Source organism: Serinus canaria, chromosome 19 (genome assembly GCF_022539315.1).
Source record: "Serinus canaria isolate serCan28SL12 chromosome 19, serCan2020, whole genome shotgun sequence".
Taxonomy (NCBI): Eukaryota; Metazoa; Chordata; class Aves; order Passeriformes; family Fringillidae; genus Serinus; species Serinus canaria.
Genome location: NC_066332.1, coordinates 7,419,563 through 7,438,661, shown reverse-complemented (window position 1 = coordinate 7,438,661; position 19,099 = coordinate 7,419,563). Strand labels below are relative to the sequence as shown.

The 19,099-nt window shown below is 42.1% G+C and overlaps 1 protein-coding gene across 2 annotated transcripts in view; it reads right to left on the bottom strand.

Moving 5' to 3' along the window:
- LOC103820243 (sphingosine-1-phosphate transporter SPNS2) overlaps positions 1-19,099 on the bottom strand; it is a 133,839-nt gene that overhangs the window by 79,293 nt on the left and 35,447 nt on the right. For both annotated transcript variants that reach the window (XR_007779167.1, XM_050981941.1), the window contains exon 2: positions 17,967-18,032. Coding sequence is in view for 1 of the 2 variants with exons in the window: in XM_050981941.1 (XP_050837898.1) it covers positions 17,967-18,032 (66 nt within the window). In the remaining variant the exon portion in view is untranslated. The remainder of the gene's footprint in view (positions 1-17,966; positions 18,033-19,099) is intronic.

The window sequence follows — 19,099 nt, the reverse complement described above, 5'->3', positions numbered from 1 at the left end:
TCCATTGAAGCTGCACTTAAAGATTCAACCATTCATATCTTCCTCACTGCTGAAGTCATAAGGACATAATTACTCACAGTTATCAATTCACAACCCTTTTATACATCTGAGGTTCAATTCCATCCTGCTGTACTTCAAAATTTTTACCTAAGTGTACAGTAGAAAAACCAGAATTCTACTGTACTGTTTTATCTCTCTGGATGTCCAGCCAATTTACTTGGAGCAGGAGCTAACATGCTACAAGAATAAATTTTGAACAGCTGTACAGAGACAGCATCATTTAAATAGAAAAGAGGAAACCCTCTGCTTCTGCTTTTCATTGTGGGAATTACAGTGATCACATTAGCACTGTTTTAAGGGGATTTGGGCAACCTGAACATCAATAAAACTGGTACCTCAAGGGATGGTTCCAGCATCCAGCACCCAGTCCATCACTTTCCTTGTGCCTGAACTGGTGCTTGCCTGACCCTGCAGTGGGAGAGCAGCAGCCATCCAGCCCTGAGGAGCAGCTTTTCCAAAGAAATAACAGTAGCAGAACGTCTTCTGTGGCTATGAGAACACTTGAGGAGGAGCAGACACCACCTCTCCTCATCAATTAAAAAAATAATATTCACAGTGGGGTCAGTTCCACAATCTGGTTCATTGCATGAAGGGGGAGGAGGAGGCTGTGGCACAGCTGGGTTTCCATGGCAGTGCCATACAAAGCCATGCAGATTATTGCCTAAAACAGCATTAGATTGCTGGCATTTGACAGCAGAGCCCAGAAAACGTGCTTTCCTGGCAGTGTTTAAACTCTGCTTTTGCATTTCTCACTGCTCAGAAGTGATGGATTAAATAAGCCAAGGCCAATTCTGTTTTACAGCTACTTCCACTTTGAGTTGTTTTCCTGCAAAATGCTTTCAGTGTGGTTTCATTTAGACTCCTGACCAAAGCTGATGGAAGACTCCTTGATTCAGTGGGCATTACAGCTGAGAATTTTATTTAGATAGAACTGCTTATGGCTTCTAATGGCAGCAGAGATCAGAACCTCTGTGCCAGTAAAAACACTTCTGCACTAGTAAGTTTACTGCATCACTGTAATATTTAAGGTTATTGCTGAGAAAGGCACAGCGGGCATCAAAAAGAATTGCCAAAAGGGCAAACCAAGTCCTTCTACAGTAAAACATGAAACAACTGGAAAAGGAACCACCAGTGTGGGATATGGAGGAGATCTAACACCAGGAGTGGCAAGGAAAAGGGGAAAACTGAATCACATCCTATCTTAGAAGATGGACCAGCCAGCTGGCATCAAATAAGACCGGTAGCTGAAAAATACAAATCAAAGATCTTAATTCACCAAACTTAACTAAACACGGGAATTTTTTCACAGGATGCCCAGGAGCTAAGAGTTTATGTTTTTACAAAACAGGATGGAACAAAATAGGAATAGTAGGAATACTAACTGAAAGGCTGCTAAAGGTAGCTCCTCTTGTTCAGGACATCCTCAGCTAGCCAGTTGATTTGGTATACCCAGGAACTACCACCATAATCTTGTCCTGTTCATCTTTTTCTTCCCTACATATGTGATAACAACAAAAGACTGGCTAATACACCAAAAGGACGTGTGGTCATGGAAATTACAACTATTCCCACAGTATTCTGAAAAAAAACACCAAAACAAAAAAAAACAAAACTTAGGAGGACAAAACTGCATCTGCATCATTTCCACATGCTTGATCAGGCAATAACTTATTAACAGATCTCTGAGCTGCACCTAACTTATTTCTAAAAGCTGGAACGTGGCTCACAGTCACATTTCTAAAAGCACAAGTTACTTTGACCCTGTATATACACAGTTCTGAAGTTCCCAATCAGAGCTTTGTCCTGTTGCAGTTTCTCCTCCCTTTGGCTTAACCAGCTCTAAGTTTGAGAACTTTCTGGTTGCACAGGGCAGCAGGATGTGTCAGCCCTGCCCAGCTGCAGTGCTCACCCAGTGCGTGACAGGGTCGGTTTGCCTTTGTGCAATCAGCTGCAGGGAAAGTTCATTAACTCAGTTAGCCAATTAGGATGGATTTGTATCCATTCTGGTCAATCCTGAATTAGACATGAGATCCCAGAGGTGCAGAGACTGGTCAATAGCTGTGCAGCACTGCAGCATCATGAGTGACACTGCTACAACAGGACCAAAATATACCTAAACCAGTCTTGGCTGCTGTTACAGACACAGCCAGCAATCACTCTAGCACTCATCAAAGCCTGCTCTGAACAAATAGCACTTTTGCTTTTCCCTTTCTGTGCAGTTTTCCAGGATGTTCTGCCCGTTTTCCATCCCTCTGAGAGCTGCAGTCACAAATAACCCTCCAGCTGGGAAGAGGCTGCTCCTATTTGCCAGAAGGATGAAACACCTACACCCAGGGCTCACAGCCAGAGAAAGGTGACTTAAAAAAGCATTTAAATAACCACAAACCCCAAAGGAGCTTTATTTTGTTCTGTTCCCTTCCTCCACTTGAAGAGCTCTTTCCTCTGCCATTGCAATTATGACTCTGGGCACACGCACAGCGCCACATCCGCAGGTGAGAGCTCCTCAAGGAACTGCTCAGACTTTCCCTTGTGCCAGTACAGAGCTTGTGGGACCATCTGGAGAGCAAAACCTGGGACCTGCTGAGGGCTGAGAACTAATCTTGTCTCTTTTCTGGCAAGTTCCCTGATCCAAGAGAGGCAGCACGAGCTGGTGGCTGGAACTACAGCGAGTCCCTTGGGGCAGGGACAGGGATGTGCACCTTCGCCCTCAAAGCCTTTTCAAGCACAGCAGACACTTAAACACATCAAGAAATGACAGCCTAAAGCTGGTAATGCAGGATAATCTAAATCCCCTGATCCTTGAAATCTGCATTGAGTGCCATGAATTAGATTTAACTAGCAATAAAATACTTTAAATCTGTTATTCTCATAATAGAATGATGCTTCATTTGTATCTGCTATAAAGAGAAATAATGTTCCTGTCTCCTAATTTGAGATAGAGAGGGAAGACTGTTTTCATTGTAAAATGAGCTCTGCCATCCTTCTTTACAACAGCACTACTAATCCTTCATCCTTCTTCAACGAACATTTTAATTTCAAATAATTAACTAGGATGCAATAAGAATTATTCTGTCTCAATCTCAAAACCTACTTCCTGCAGCAATAGAGAACAGGATAGAGAGGAGACACTTTTACTGGGTATTACTAATAAAGTCCTTGCTACTTGTTATTTACCAACAACAGCAGTTTCCTCAGGAAAAAAAGAAAAGAAAAACAAGGCAACAGGAAGTGCTTCCCCTTCTCTTTAGAGTTGAATCAAGAGCTCCTGATGTATTTGTGACAACTTACTAAGGGAGATCATCTGATATATTCTCATCCCACATCTTTCAGACTTAAGGTTTGTTTGGGTTTATTTTTTAAATGAAAACCCTAAATAAATGACTATTCCACGGTGGGAATGCCTCACTTACCTCCACACACAGCTCTCAACATCTGCTGCTTGCATTACAAGGAGTTACAAACTCTGCAGGAACCAAACATTCTCTTCCCAAACAGGCCCCAGGCAGCCGACACAGGAGCTCCCTGGTCCCTCATGGCCCGAGGGATTTGGGCAAGGCTGGGACAGGATGCTGGTTTTGCCAGCAGTCTGGGCCAGAAGGAGACCCCCAGCCCCTGCCTTCCACCAGGGCCACAAGCCAGGGGATCTTGGAGCTACCAGTCCTGATGGCTGCACTGCTGGGAGCCAAGCAAATGCTGAGAGTAGTGAGGAAAAGCTGCATCAAAGCCTTGAAATGCACAGGGCTGTGCTTTGGGAATGGGGAGGGGGACACAGCTGTTTGCTGACATTCTCCCCAGGCTGGCAGTGGCACTGATTGATTTGTTTTTAATTATTTTTACAGTTCTTTAGGGGGCTGTTGTACCATCTATTGTGGGCTTGGCAAAACACATGCTCCCTCTTTGGAAGGGAAAATGGCCATAGCTGCATTTTAATGATGGAATTGGCTGTCAACTACCACAGCACCCACAGCCTTGGACAGCATCTCATCTGGTAGGACACAAGGAGGAAATGAGAGTTTCCTCTCAATTTTAATGTCTATCATTGGCACCCACCAAAGCTGTCCAACTTAGAGTTGCAACTGAAGACATTTCTGCAGATTATGTGCTTCAGAATTCACTCAGGAAAGCACACAAGCACAGGCAAGTGGGCAGGAAATGCCCTGGGGTCAATGAGAGACATGCAGGACACCCCAGATCTCATTCCAGTGTTATCACCAAGGCACAGGGGCAAAGCACTGCTGTCCAGAGAGGGAAGGACAAGGAATCACATTCACAGTGTGTGTTTGTGCATGTGCAGATAAAAGTGTGTCAGAACTTGGTAGCAAACTTCTTCCACACCATTTTTCACAAAACTGTTCCCTTTCCAACTCAAGCCAAACATCTTCTAGAGTGCTTACAGCAGATCAGTAAAATGCCATCTTCAAAAATCAGTAAAACTCAATAACTAAGGAAATTATCAATCTGAGGGGAAAAAATACAGATTCATCTCTGTATTAGAGCTGACTTCCTTCACAGGAGTCAGTTCACATCTTTCTGAATTTCTAAACACACTGACTTCACCCTGGTTTCACACTGCCTGCCTCTAGATATCTGGAGGAAGGCAAACATTTGTCAAATTAAACTGAATTCTAAAGGATGAAAACATATTATTTCTCATCATGAAAACTTCAAGAGGACATCTAAAATATCTGATTTTTATTCACTTGCTTTGAGATGTAGGTGGTGCCAGCAAGGGGTGCTGCTCTTTAAATCCTGCCATCTGCAGCCTTATGCTAATTCACTTTTTTTAGGAATAGAAATCACTGTGGAATGAGAATATGCTAAAATTCACACAAGATATGGATATAAAAGCCATTGAGGGTAATTGCTTTGGTTTGATGCTTATCCAACAACTCAGAATTGTCTTATTTTCCTCAAAGATTTCCCTCCTCCCAGGGCCATTAGTGCTATTGATAGCTTCACCTTTTTTTGCAGAGGAAACACACACATTTCATAACACTGCCCAGCCAATCCTTACTTCTAAAGAGTTGTTTGCTGGTCACAGAGGGAATTTCAGTATTTTGTCCTGCTCAATTACCTACTTTTTTTTGGGTTGCCTGTAAAATGCAAATTATCTTGTGCAATGACAGCTTTCTATATAAGTTACCACCCATTAGGGACTGGCCCAAAACCACACTAACTTTAGAGGGGAAATTTCTGCAGTGCTGAGTGGGCTTCAATTCAAAGCATCAACACAGAAAGAGAAAAAAAACTCATCTCACAGTGGAATCTCACAGTTTCTCCCTAGCAGCCGTGTCCATCCTTCTGCCTGAGGCATTGCCAGTAAATAAATAAGTCCCCCAGTAAGATATCTTTTATTTAACCTCAGGAGACCACTTCACAAGAACACAGGAACAATGACAACAGATCAGAAAACCATGTAGTCTTGCATCCTGTCTGTGGCAGGGACAGCAATCAGATCCTTCCGAGGAAAGTACACAGAATTCCTACACAGGCAGCTGCACTACTCAGAGGCTGCCTTCAGCACTCCCAAGAATTTTGATGTGTTATCCACACAAAGATCTGATCTTTTAAGCTCAGGTCCTGAAATATTCCTCGTGACATTCATTTCCACAAGCTTTCCACTCTTCCTTGAGAAGTTTTTGGAATGCTTTCCAGCAAACTGACCCCTCAGAAAAACATACAGCCCACATCCTTTTCAGGACATTCATTATGTTATGTGATTTTACATTATCCCCCTCTTATTTTTGAGAACAAGCAAAATAGAAATAATGATTTTTGAAACTTCTCCTGTCACAAGGAAGTGGAGGGTGTACGTGAGAGTACAGCAGGGCTAGATGCTCTGGACCAGACATATTGGCCCAAAGTGTGGTTTGTGTGTAAATGTACTCACTGTCTGGTTTCATTATGAATCACAAATCCTCTACCAGGCAAGGAAGAAACCATTTGCTCTCACTTACCCTGAACCCTGAGCTGATTCTCATTTATCACCCATCATTAAACTCACCCAGCCACAGAAACCGTGTGCACAAACAATCAGCATGAGCTGCAAGAGACAGGTAATAAAATGCTGAACCATTTCCTGGTCTGATTAGCAGCATTGTGAGGGTCAGGGAGGATTCTGAGCCACCAGACAGCAAGATCTCCCTTTGGCAGAAAACAAGGCTCCAGCCCCTCAGCAGTTGTCAAGCTGCTTTCTCCTGTGTTAAAGCACACCAGGTAACTCAACCTGAGTTGACTCTCAACCTCTGAGAGTCTGGCACCTAAACTACAACACAGATATCAAAAACTATCTACTGATTCATCTATCTAGATATAGATATATAAATAAAGACATATATTTACTTTAAAATATAACAGGCTTTCCAGACAACCACCAAACCCCAAGTAACAAGATCCACAAGAGAGCCAGAGGCATTTTGAAGATGACCTTAGGACATCCAGAATACCCTCATCTCCCACAGTTTTTTATGTCCAATAAGCAATAGAGAGACTCATCATTCAAGCACCAGTGGTCTGAGAACAGCCCAGGGACCATAAATATTTCCTGCTTCCTATCCAATGCCACACGATGCCCATCAGCACTTCCATGGGCTGATCCATCTATTATTCCAGATGCCAGTAACATTTCAAAAGGCTTTTGTATCACAAAGTAAATTCAAAGAAATATCATCATTGACTGCCATTTGCAACTGTATATTGAGGACTAGGACAAGAGCTGAACAACCAGCAGGCCACAAATAAACACCTACAGTGACAGCAGCCTTCATCCCACAGTGAAGAGATGTCCCAGGATGCAGGGAAACCTGTCACACCACTGTAGGTGCTATGCAACAGAATTATTTGCTAAGTCAATGTTGTGTGCAGTGTTTAGAAAAGCTCCTGCCTCTTGCTGTTATAAATGACAATTTAGACAAAGAGCAAGTGTTTCACAGTGGCTGGGGGGCCTTCAAAAAGGGACAAATTAGTTTAAGGAAATTGTTTAAATACTGGCATATCCCATGTTTAACTTGCCACGGTTTGGAAAAGGATCACAGCTACACTGGAGAATGAATCTCTGTGAGTCTTACAAAATCTCTGTTTTACAGTTATTATTTCTAGGATTATCACCCATGTGTCATTCCTGACACGGAAAAATATTCTAATGCCAAGCTGAGCTGCAGTTCCAGGAGTAAGCTTTGCAACTGAACTTGCTCCTATGGATACAAGAACATGGTATCTGTGGAAGACTCCAGGGTTAATCCCAGTGTGAATAGCCATGGAGTGTGACTGGACCCTGTTTTAAATAATCTCTCAGTTTAAGTTTCTTTGGACCAGTATCTTTCTGGGAGAACAAGTACCACTGGGAAAAAACCATCCTGAAACAAATACTGCAATGCGCAAGGTTTGCAAATGCAATTCCTTCATGCATCATCAATTACATTAATGGAAAAAAGGAAAGGCAATATTGGGTAAATCCAGGGATTGTCAAGGTATTAAAGAAGCCCATTTCAATTAGGTCTAAAAATGTAGAAGGTGGGCCTGAGGAGAGACCAGTGGCCCATCTGGTGTTGGTTTGTGTTCAGTGCCTGTTCCACTCCCCTCCCAGGAGACCAGAAATGCCCTGAGGCACCGGCTGAGCTCTGCTATCACAGTCCTAATTCAGCTGGAACCGAACCTTGGGGGAAAACTTGGCATGCCTGAAGTTTATTTGTCTGGTGACTAGACAAGAAACCAATTTCTGGATTATGAATCCAGAAAGAATAAGTTCAGTAAGTACAAATTTAACACATCTTTTATATACAATGCAAATATTTTCTCTGCTCAGTGTGTCATACACTGTCCAAGTCTCTGGAAGGTGCAATATTAGCAGCTGGTACAAATAAATCACTGGGGAACTTTTAGTGAAAATTCAATATCCATTGTATAATATTCTATATTATACCTCTTCTGCCATGAAACATCCTCTATGAGAACTAGGACAACTTTGGACAACTTGCTTTTAAGGAAAATGTTTGCTCTCTTCATGTTTTTTGGGGGTTTTTTTTCCCCCCAGAGATATTTTCTTTTGATTTTTTCTCTTTCTTTTGCCTCCCTCCCCCTCAATATGACATATTTGCTGTCACACTTGCTAATAATTTTCCCCATTATCACATCCATGGGTTTCAAAGCAGTTGGCAGGCAGCAGGGCTGCTACATCAGCCAAAAGCTAGAAGTCACTGATGGCTCTGGGTGGGTAAAGCAGGAATGAATCCACCTACACTTTTATAAGAATTTTATAAGAAATTCAACCCAATAACTTTGGAGAAAGAGCCTCTCTCCAGGCCCCCATGACTAAGCCACAGAGCTGAGGCAGTCTCAGCTCCCTGAGCTATAACAGCAGTGGTACCTCACTGCTGCTCCAACGTGATGGTGGGAGATGCCAATTTAAAAATAAAGCAGGAGATGGTGAGAACTAAACCAGCAAAAATCATGAGACATTTTCACGCTCCTGTTCTGTAGTTTTATTTTCAAGAAGACAGATAAAGGAGATGGATTGATCTAGTGAAATACTGCATGGTTCTCACTGTAATAACTGTTTACATCAGCTCTTCTGAACTAATATCTATTTTTAGTATCAGGCTTTTAAAAGATTCTTAGCTCAATCACTAATTTTGAGCTTTTAATTTACCCTGGGAGCAATTTTTCAGGTGGAATTAGTGCCACTTCTTTTTGATTTGTGGGCACAATTAGTAAGTTAAGCATTTCTATATCCTAAACTACACCTGGAAAATGGAAGGCTGCTTTTCAAAAAAGCCCATAGGGTTAAATTGAATGCAAATCAGTAAAGACTTTTTTTCTTTTTCTTTTCTTTCCTTTTTTTAATTGGTGGTAAAGTTGTTCCTTAACTCACCCATCTTTCTTAACATGACTCATTCTATCACAAAGGCTCTCACGAAACAATTCCTTTCTTTGTCAGACTTTGTCAATGATTTCCAGTGCTCAAGAGGTGTGGCCAAGGGCACTACAATAATTTTATTGTTATTTGTACTGCCAGGTAGGTTGGACAAAACCACAGGATGCTGAAGACACAAACACAGCGCTGACAACTGATACCATCAATTGCTGGGGTGACCAGGACCACTCACATCCCAGGGTGAGGCAGAGCCAAGGAAAAATACAGTAATTGTGACTAAGGCAGAATTAAAAACAAAGAATTCAGAACATATTTCAAACATCTTTCAAGGAAAACAAAACAAATCCAGCCCAACCCCAGAGATTCAAATCCTCTACTGAAAATGTCAATGTGTGACTCTTAGCAAGGTCAGTTTTAACAGGCATTCATCAGAGGCTGACAGGGCATCATCCTGCCTCCACAAACTGATGATCCAGACAAAGAAGGAAACAGGCAAATGACACAGAGAAGAGAGCACCTTGGCCACCACTGTCACTGGAATGATCTCAGACACAGGGTGGGATTGTTGGGGCGTCCTGTGCAGGGCCAGGAGTTGGACTTCGTGATCCTTTTGGGTCTTTGCCAACTCAGAACTCTCTATGATTCTTTGAATTGTAAATTCATAGAATTTACAACAAAGAAATCAAAGCTCAAACTGTTTTACCTGTACTGCCTCCCTAATTCACTTCCAGTAATTTATTGTAACCAACCATTTAAAGTTAGTGCAGCCCCAAAGAAGCATGTTTTGTAATTCCTTGCCTCTTTAGGGCAACTCTTTGCAGGAAAGGTGTATTACTGTCAATGTTCTCTCTTCAACACCACTGTCCCACAAGGAAATAAATTAGAGGTGCCTCATCTCCAACTCAGCTGACCTACAAAGAACAAGGGGAATGATGCAGTAGGAGAATATGTAAAGTAAGTCTTCTGTAAACATTAGTGGATGAAAAGTTTGGAAGGAGCAAATGGTTAAAACTGTTCAAATGTTTAATTGCTAACAACCTAATGGATAACTGAGTGGGGGAATAAAAGACATCAGAACTGAACTTTCCCTAGAAATGTCCTTTCCACTGAAAACCAAAGCACTTCCCTGCTTGCAGCAGCAAAGACCACAAGAATGTGTGTGAACCCCTCCTTCTACTACTCATCCCATCAAAGAACTGTTTGTTTTTCACCTTTATTTAAAAACCTGAGCCTTCCACAGTCATTTGACTACCTTGACAAGAACTGAAGAGAGTTTTAGCAAAAATTTTTTATAAACATTTACATAACTGTAAATGTACAGAGAATTAGGGTAAGTAATGGTGTATGATTAGTAATATTTTCTCTACAAAACTAGGTTCCCCACATAATGCAAGCAGAAAATGGGTCTTTGCTCTATAATCTTACATCAGCATACAGGAAACATCCCCAAATATGTGCATGTACTGGGGGCAAGGGGAGAGCATGGGGAGATTGATACAACAATACACCATTCATGCAAGTCAGGCTTACTTGTGTTAATTGGAATCTAGTTCTGCAGGCTGCTAACACTACCCAATACCATGAGGAATGTTCACTTTTTATGTAAGTGATGCCCTGGAATTCATTTTCAAAGCCAGGTACAAGTGCCTATGAATGAGTCACTCCTCCTCAGGTGCATTTGGGTCTTTTTATGGGAATCACTGCAGCCCTGCTGACCTGGTCTTGCTTCTGCCATGGCTGCAGTTCCCAAAACTGCAGCCCACAACATAACAGCATGTTTTTTCCAGCCAGACATGACAGCAATGCTACTTTTATAGTGATAAATCACTACAGAAATTTGACTGTAAGGATGCAGAGTGGTGTGGTACACAGCCCAAAAGGTTTCAGAAGCACTGGTTTGGAGGAAAAATCACCTGGAACTCCAGATAGGACATTAGAGAAGGAAAATGATGGCATGGACTGGTCCAGGACCCCAACATTCCCAGTACTGCAAACACAGCCCTGCACTTCCAGAGTCTTCTGGATGCCTGCTGTGTAGCAGGAACCAACCTGAGTGCTCTTCACTCCCAACCAGCACCTTCAGTGCTCCAGAGTCATTCACACTCTGTCAAGAGTATTTGGGTTACCCAAGTGATCTCTCTCAGATCCAGCAGTGCTGTATCACCTTGGGGATCTCCCAGTGGGCACAGACCAAGCCTGTATCACCTGATCTCTCCCTGCTGTTCACATCCTCACCACACCATACCTGATCTGTCACCCTGCAGAACTGCAGGTCTATGCTCCAAAAAAAAGTGAGAGTTCTCCAGGTGTAGGAGACAAGACAAAACCAAAACAACCTTAAAATAAATCTTTTCAGAGAGAGCACTTGAGGCTCCCCTGGGATGAAGCATGTTAAATATATAAAATGTACTATAAATATATAAAATGTACTATAAAAATTAGGTCTATTTTCTCATTCTCAGTTAATAGAAGACCCTAATCCAATTTTACTTAAGGTCAAGGCAAAAAAACCTTTCCCTTCTGAGCTAACACTTACCTTTACATTGGGCCCAAGATGTATCAACAGCAACTGATACGATACTCAGGCCACAATCAAACACTCCCCTGGTCATCACACATGAAAATTAAATTTATAGGCAGAGTGAAAGCAAGAATTAAAGATAAGCAGCTTTTCCAGTTAATACCAAAAGCTTTTAGTTCCGCTGAAGAAGGGGAGGGAAAAAAGTAACCTACTTAAAAGTTTTTGAATATAAGTCCATGCTTCCCTTCCAGCAACTGGTAGCCTTTAAATACATAATAACTGATAATGTAAATGTTCATCTCCCTCTTTCAAAATTACAGCTATGGTGGTAATGAAAAAAAGTCAATGGAGCCAGACCAGCCCTTCTGAACTATCTGTGCACCAAACAGTGCAGATAGCAGTTACATGAGACTGCACTGCTGGTACTAAGAGGAAAATGTTGTTTGAAAGTATTACACAGTACCAACAAAAATACTGTCTTCCACTTTACAGTGCTTGAATGAAATTCTGAGGTCCGAGGAACATTCGTGGGGGGATGGACAGGCTGTGTTAAAAGCTGTGGGGACTTTGGGTGGAATAATAACTACTTCTCTAAAATCTGTGGGAAATCTTTCCCCTCATTATTATAATAAATTGCAGAAGCGAAGACAACCTTGGCAAGAGGTGTCTGAACTACAGCCTGAGGGAAAATAGGCCAATTTCTACTAGTAGAACAGATGTGCCACAGGCAGCAAAAGTGCAAGTTTCCCTTGCAACACCCAGCCCAAGCACCTGAAAGGCCAATAGTGAGGACAAACTTTCCTTGTGCAGAGCAGAAAGACAGGATGAGGGAATGAGTTGTTATCTTGTGCTACTGGCCATGCATTATCATAAAGTGAAGATATTAATGGAGACAAGGCAGTCTGGAGAGTTTCCCTGCTCTAGTAGCCTGCACTCCCTTGCTGACACGAACAGCAGAGAGAGAAAATACAACACCAGCTGAAGCACTTCCCTCCTCTCAGCAGGAAGCAAGGACACCTTCACTTCCCACCCTGACCATTTCATCCCTCCCAAAGAAGATTTACTTTGCAATCCAGGGCTGTCCAGTGAGAACACAGGCTGTAAATGGCATTTTTATACTTTGGTGCTTGGTGCGCGGGCACTGGGCCAGGGCACAACCATGTTTTCCTCTAACCTGCTCACTGATTCAAGACAATACTCTCCTTCTTGATTGCAGAGGCATTTCCAAATAGGTTTAACTGCTTTCATGAATCTGACCCTCAGACTGCCATGACTTCTCAGGAAATCAGACTGTTCTAGCACACAGGAAAAAAAGACTGTCTGAGCAAAGGATGTAAGTAGGAAATTATCAAGCTCTGGACTTTGTCAACTCAGTCCAGTAAAATATGACCAACCCTTGTCACAACATTAATCAAGGCATATTGAAAGAGCCCTGCTTTTCCCTCTTCATTGCTTAAACTGACCTTGCTTAATCCCTACATCAGCAGAATCCGACAGAAGGTGGAAAAATGTCAGAGAAAAGGACACAAAGTCAGGTATGGAGGGGGAAATGGGAAGAAAGGTCTTGCTCATTGTTGAAAGGCCTTGGAGGATCTCCTGGCAGAAAGAGAGGTCCACCTTGTCCTGACTTGGACACCAGAGGAACAACCTCCTTGGGAAGTGCTCAGGTGCTGGAAGCCATTCACCCAAAAGGAAAGCCCAAAAACTTGAAATAGAAAACAGAAAGTGTTTAGATTATGATTTTCTCTGTTCTAGCAAGAAGAACAGGTAAGTGGTGGAGTAGGAAGCAAAATGTGAAGATGTAGTTCAATTCTGCAGAGCACAGCTGGGGAGAAAGGCAGTGTCGATTTAGGGAGAAGCAGATGGTAAAAAATAAAAAAGCAGCACCTGCAACTCATGTAATATACACATATTCAGGGGTAGCACCTGCAGAATGTGGTTTCTGCATGGAATAAATAAAAATGTTAGAGAGGTACAGCTGCCACCATAAGCCAATGACAAGAAGATGGGAGTCAAAGGGAACCGAATTTCATCAAGTCTGTTTTATCCCAGCATTTTGCTGCATCCACTATGTCAAGACCCCTTCTCAGTGCATGTGTTTCTAGCTTGGTGGGAACAATCACAGCACAAGAGAGCTGATTGTGTATTTGTAAGGTTGCAACCTACTGAAAGGTTACACTATGTCAGCTCAAGAGGCAGGGCAACACAGGTAGATAAAAGTTCCACTATTCAAATGAACAGAGATTGTAGTTGGAATTGACCCTTACAGGAAAAGTGAGCTCACAACAAGATTTACAAAAGAAGTATCTGGCTTTGCTTGGCTTTCTGGGAAACCAGAGGCTGAAAGGCATCTGGGGGAATGCCCATCCCTCTGCACATGAGGAAAGATAAGTTCCTTCAGAGCCCCAGTTATGTATGATTAGTCACCTTCAATGAGTCCTTGATGATCTCTCACCTCCTTACATTTCCTGGCTTGTGACCTTACACCATTCACTTCTGCCTGCCAGGGTTTCCTCTAATGACATCTCTCTGCTGTCCCTGAAGACAGACACTTTCCCCCTCTGCATTTCCATGGAACCCTTGCAATAACCTCCATTTGATACTTCTCAGTTTCCACCTGCAGAAATCCCTGAGCTGGAGCTGTCTGGGTTGGAGGATTCAGGTGCCCAGTAACAAGGACCAAATCTCTGGGTCTAAACATTAACCTCATTAATTCATTCACTCATAACACTAGTGCTGCATGTTCAGGAACTGAACTGTAGTTCTCATCCTGGCTCTGATGTGCTACTTTGGGCAGGTAATTTTTCCCATTTGGCTTTCTTGGTTTCTCCATCTATAAGGCCCAGCCTTATAAGCCCTCCTGATATAAAACATCCTGAGATCTTTGGACAACAAACTGTGTCATGAGCCAACCACTGCTATTATTAGAGCTCTTGTGTGCTACAGAGACACAAAAGCAAAATAAATTCAAGGGCACAGAGAGCAGACAGAGCAATAAAGCACAAAAATTGTAGAAGGAAGAGAAAATAATCTAGTGAAAACCAGAGCACAGCACTGGGGCATTACTGCCATGGTATAGTGTATATGGAAGGATAACACTATTCTGAAGCAGTTTAAAATCCAGCTGAAGCAGTACAAATCCAGTTGTACATCTTCTTAGTCTTTGTGTTCCTAGTGGCCTGTAGTTCTGTAGCTGCTCCTACCTAATTCCACACAGAGATAAGACTTTTTGTATGGTTTGGTTTATAAACATATTGACTGGCTACAGCTGTATAGCTCAAGTAGGCACGAGATGCTCTACCACCTTCTGAGTTCAGCCAGGTTTATCCTTTCTCTGGCTGGGAAAAGCAGCCAGTAAGAACTGAAATGCACAAGAAAGCTTGGATGCAGACCTGTGGGATGGTCAACTAAACCAATATTTACACAACTGCATATGTAGTGCTTTAAAAGGGAAGATCAGCAGACAGTTACAGCATCATCTGGAGCTAAGTGAAGCTCAGATCACCAGTTTTATGTGTGCTACTCTAGAATGCTACTGAGCAAGCAGCAGTTGTGCTCCATCTGTCAGTGTGTCCTCTGCTGTCACAGGATGCTTGCTGAAGAGCAGACCATGGTCTGCTACTTTCCATTATGGATGAGGCTGGATTGTGATGTGATTTTTCTGTACAGGGAGTTACAGTGTCTCTCTAACCAGTTTACATTTTCTCTTGGTTAAAGAGCAGCTTGAATGTCAGGATTAATATAAATGAAGACAAAAATTCTGTTTGTGTCTGCAATTCCTAAGGAACAAGTCACCTTTGCTTTCCAGACAGCATCAGAAGCTGAGAGTATGGACTGGTTTGGAATGATCAGAGGGAGAGAGATACCAGATCTCTCCCTGCCTGCAAAGAGTGGGCTGTGGGATGAACACAGGGTCAAACATTATCCTTGCTAGATTTCTTTTCCCCGCTTTCTGTTTGGATTTTCTGAACCATTTCCCCCTAAAATTTTGTGCAACCTTGTTTCTCAGTTAAAAGACTTTTAAAATTTTTTAAAGTTTTTTATTTTATTGCCTTTTTGATGAGTGATATGAACTGCATATATACTACATTTTGCTCCCTCTCATTAGTGTTGTAAATTAATTTAGGACTGATTTAGATGCAGGATTAACAACCTGAGGACTAATCCACTCTCTATTCAGAGGGCATAATCAGGATGAACAGTCTCTCGTCTCACATCACTCAATTAGTTAGCAGGACCATCTCATGGGAAGCAAACAATATTTGTATGTCTGCTGGCAAAGGAACTGTTCAGGGTTAGGGCAGAAGAGTGGGAGACACCTGGCCTGGCCCCAGCTTTGCTCCAGGTTTCTTCTGCACCCTGGGCAAGTGCTTTTACACTGCACCATTTCCCCTGATTTTAACATTGAGAAGTCTGGTCTAGAGAAAAGACAAAAGATTAGAAGCAATGTTTGTGGTGGTCTAGGGCAGCATCTTTTAAGCAGGATTAAGGATACCTGGGCCATGGGCCACCTGCCAACACAGAAACTTGGTAAACTGGAGGAACAGATTTAATAAGCCTTCAGTTACATGCCTCTATTCTTATTTACATGAAATGGTGTTTTATTTTCTGAGCACTCTTTTCCTCTGTTAGCATTGTGATTAGTACATTATTATCTACATCACAGAAGCCAAGTCAAGTCCTCAGTTTTCAGAGAAGAAAAAAAAACCAAGAGAAAATGCTGCTTTTCTCAAAGCAACAATTACCTGTTAGAAAACTTGACACACTCAAGAGAAATCCTGCAATATCTCAGGGATGCTGCTTTCAGATGCCCTGTGTGTTTGCTAGAGAAATAAATAACATATCTCGCAATTAACAAATGACTATCCTGCTGAAGTTAGCTTTTACTTGCTGCCAATGAATAATCTTCAGAAGGATTTCATCCACTGAAGTGAATGAAGATTAAATACATGCTTTGGCAAGTGTCCTTTTCCACCAGAATATTTTCTTGAAAGCACTTTGTGTCTAATGATACACTGAGGACCTGTTCCCCTGAGTACAATAAATAAATACAAATAATTGCTGTAGAAGAGAATCTGACAGACAGGCAGTGCCATTTTGGGCATGACTGATTGATGCTATGTATAATCAGTGACACTTGTAAAGCTGAAACCTTCTGTTCTGGACGCATGCTGCTCACATCAGATGAGCTGAGCTCTGCTGTCCCACAAGGACAGCATTTTTTAAACATTTAATATAAATTGTTATTAATTGTTTGCATTATAACATTCCCAAGAAGCTGCAACCACAGATGAGGACCCTGCTGTGCCACAGGCTGCAGGAATAAAAAAAGAGGGGATATTGCAGTGGTTCACATCATTTGAAATCAAAGACCAATTGATGGAGCTCCAGAACAGTCTCACCTTTAGTGAGATCATAAAGAGTGAATGATTTTATACAATTCAGTGCTGGCCACAATTTCACAGACAAGCTCCTGACAGTTGTTTGGTACCCACCATGATAGCACAGGAAAACATTTCATGCTGGCACACTATTTCAAAACCTAACAGAATTCTCACTTTTTCAGAGATATAATTGTTCCAGCGTGGCTCCCTCAGACAGATGACAGTGACAAGACAGCTACAGCACCACAAATCCGTGACTCTAATTAATAGTTCTGTAGGAGCTTCTCAAAGCACACTGTTTTCTTAATATACTGCATTTCTTAAAAAGCCTGCTACTCCTTTCTGCTCTCCACGAGGATCAAACTGTGCTGTGGTGTCTGCAGGAGACTGGCTCAATGTCACCCTGTGCAGCTCACTGACACAGGCCCTCCTCTAAGCCCCCTCAGGACTAGAGGCCAGAGAAGCTGAGGTTCTCCTGGGGTTGTACAGCCCTGCCTAAAGATGTCTGAGACATGAAAATGCCTGCTCCATTCAAAAGACATCAGAATTGCAATGATCCTTCCTTACACAAGAGAAATGCTGGAAGCTAACAGCAGAATTCCAGGGCTGTTGTTAATCCATGAGTTCTCATGGATGCAGTGGCTGTCAGCCTTGCTACAGCTTTCATCCTCAGGTTCTTGCCCCAGTGAGTTTTACATTTTCATGCCACACCATGCCCAGGGACTGTCCATTCAGCACATTCTCTGTCAAGCACTTGAAGGGCAAAGTACATCACACTTATTACCAACTTAAAGAAGTGAACTGGATCCTAGTGTTGGTTTATCATGAGTTTTCTAATCTAGGGGAAGGAACCATCTCCTGTTTGAATTTAGTTCTTGTAAATAAAATAATTATTGGTCCATTCTACACTCAGGTAATTCTGAGACCCAACCTCCTGCCCAACAGCAAATCAAGGCCAAGAAAACTCCCTCATGTTCATTTAACTTCCCAGTAGGAGTGTATTTATTCACCTTTCTAAGAGTAGATTTCACAACCAGTATGCCCATGCATCAGAATGAAGAAATCTGTAGGCACCCATCAGACAAATGGAATGTTACAAAGAGCAGTGAGACAAGAAACACTTTCTTACCTGTCTGCAGCAAGCCAGCCCCACTGTCTTTGACTCCAAAGTGCTGCTGGATGTCTAGTAACACACCTACAAGGAAAACAGAGAATATGCTCAGTGCCTCCAGCCTTTGACCAGCATTCAACTCAAACCTTTTGTGATGCATCAGCAAAGCTTCAAATTCCAGTTTAGACACATAACTTCTACAGGCTGTACTTTTTTTTTCCCCTATACATGCACTCTCAGTAATTTTGGGCTACTATAACAAAAGCAGAGGTGGGCAGATGCAATACCACACAATGAGCCTGGGAATTAAATCCTCATGAATGGAACCTGGTCTTTTCTTCCTACTTAAATAAGATCAGGCTTTTCTTTTTGTGGGTTTTTTTTTTTTTTTTTTAATAATCCAAACCTCTTACTTCTGTTATTTCACAGAAATACAGGGAAACTGATTCTGCACCTAAGGTGCTTCTAATGGTTTGACAAGACAGACTGAATCCAAGACAAGTTTTAACAAATCTCTGCTGGGAGGAGATATGACAGATTGATAGCAATGATGAAAGGTTTCATATTTAACTAGTTCTGGGGAGTTTCTACTTTCAAAGCCAATATAACAAATATATTTAAAATACCTTAGTAAAGATGGGTAAGTGACCAGATGCTCAGGTTTAAAGCAACTACAAGCAGAACCAAACCAAATCCTCTTTCCTCCTTGAACCTCAATATATTAATTGGCACAGGCAAGCAAAATTAACAGGTTTTGAAGTATTTACACATTCAACTAGATTTAACATTTTTGTACCAAACATTTTGACACACGTAACATCAGGTATGTGGGACAGCCATGTTTTTGTAACCAGCAAACCAACAGGAAAACCCAGAGCAGAGCTTTAATAGCTCATTTGGGGACACAGAGGTTTGCCAAGCTCTACATGGTCCAGTGGTCTCAGATGCAAATCCACAGGCCTGAATATTTGTCAGTGGTCCAAATAACCAGCATCTGACTGCCTGGGTCTGGAATTGAGGCTGTTGCTCTCTTTAGATCTGGGACTTCCCTATTTCGACCACTGTCTTCCCCAAACCTGAGGATATGCCAGTTTATTTTCTAAAAACAAGAAAACCATTCTCTAACCACACTGAACATCCATAGAAGTTCA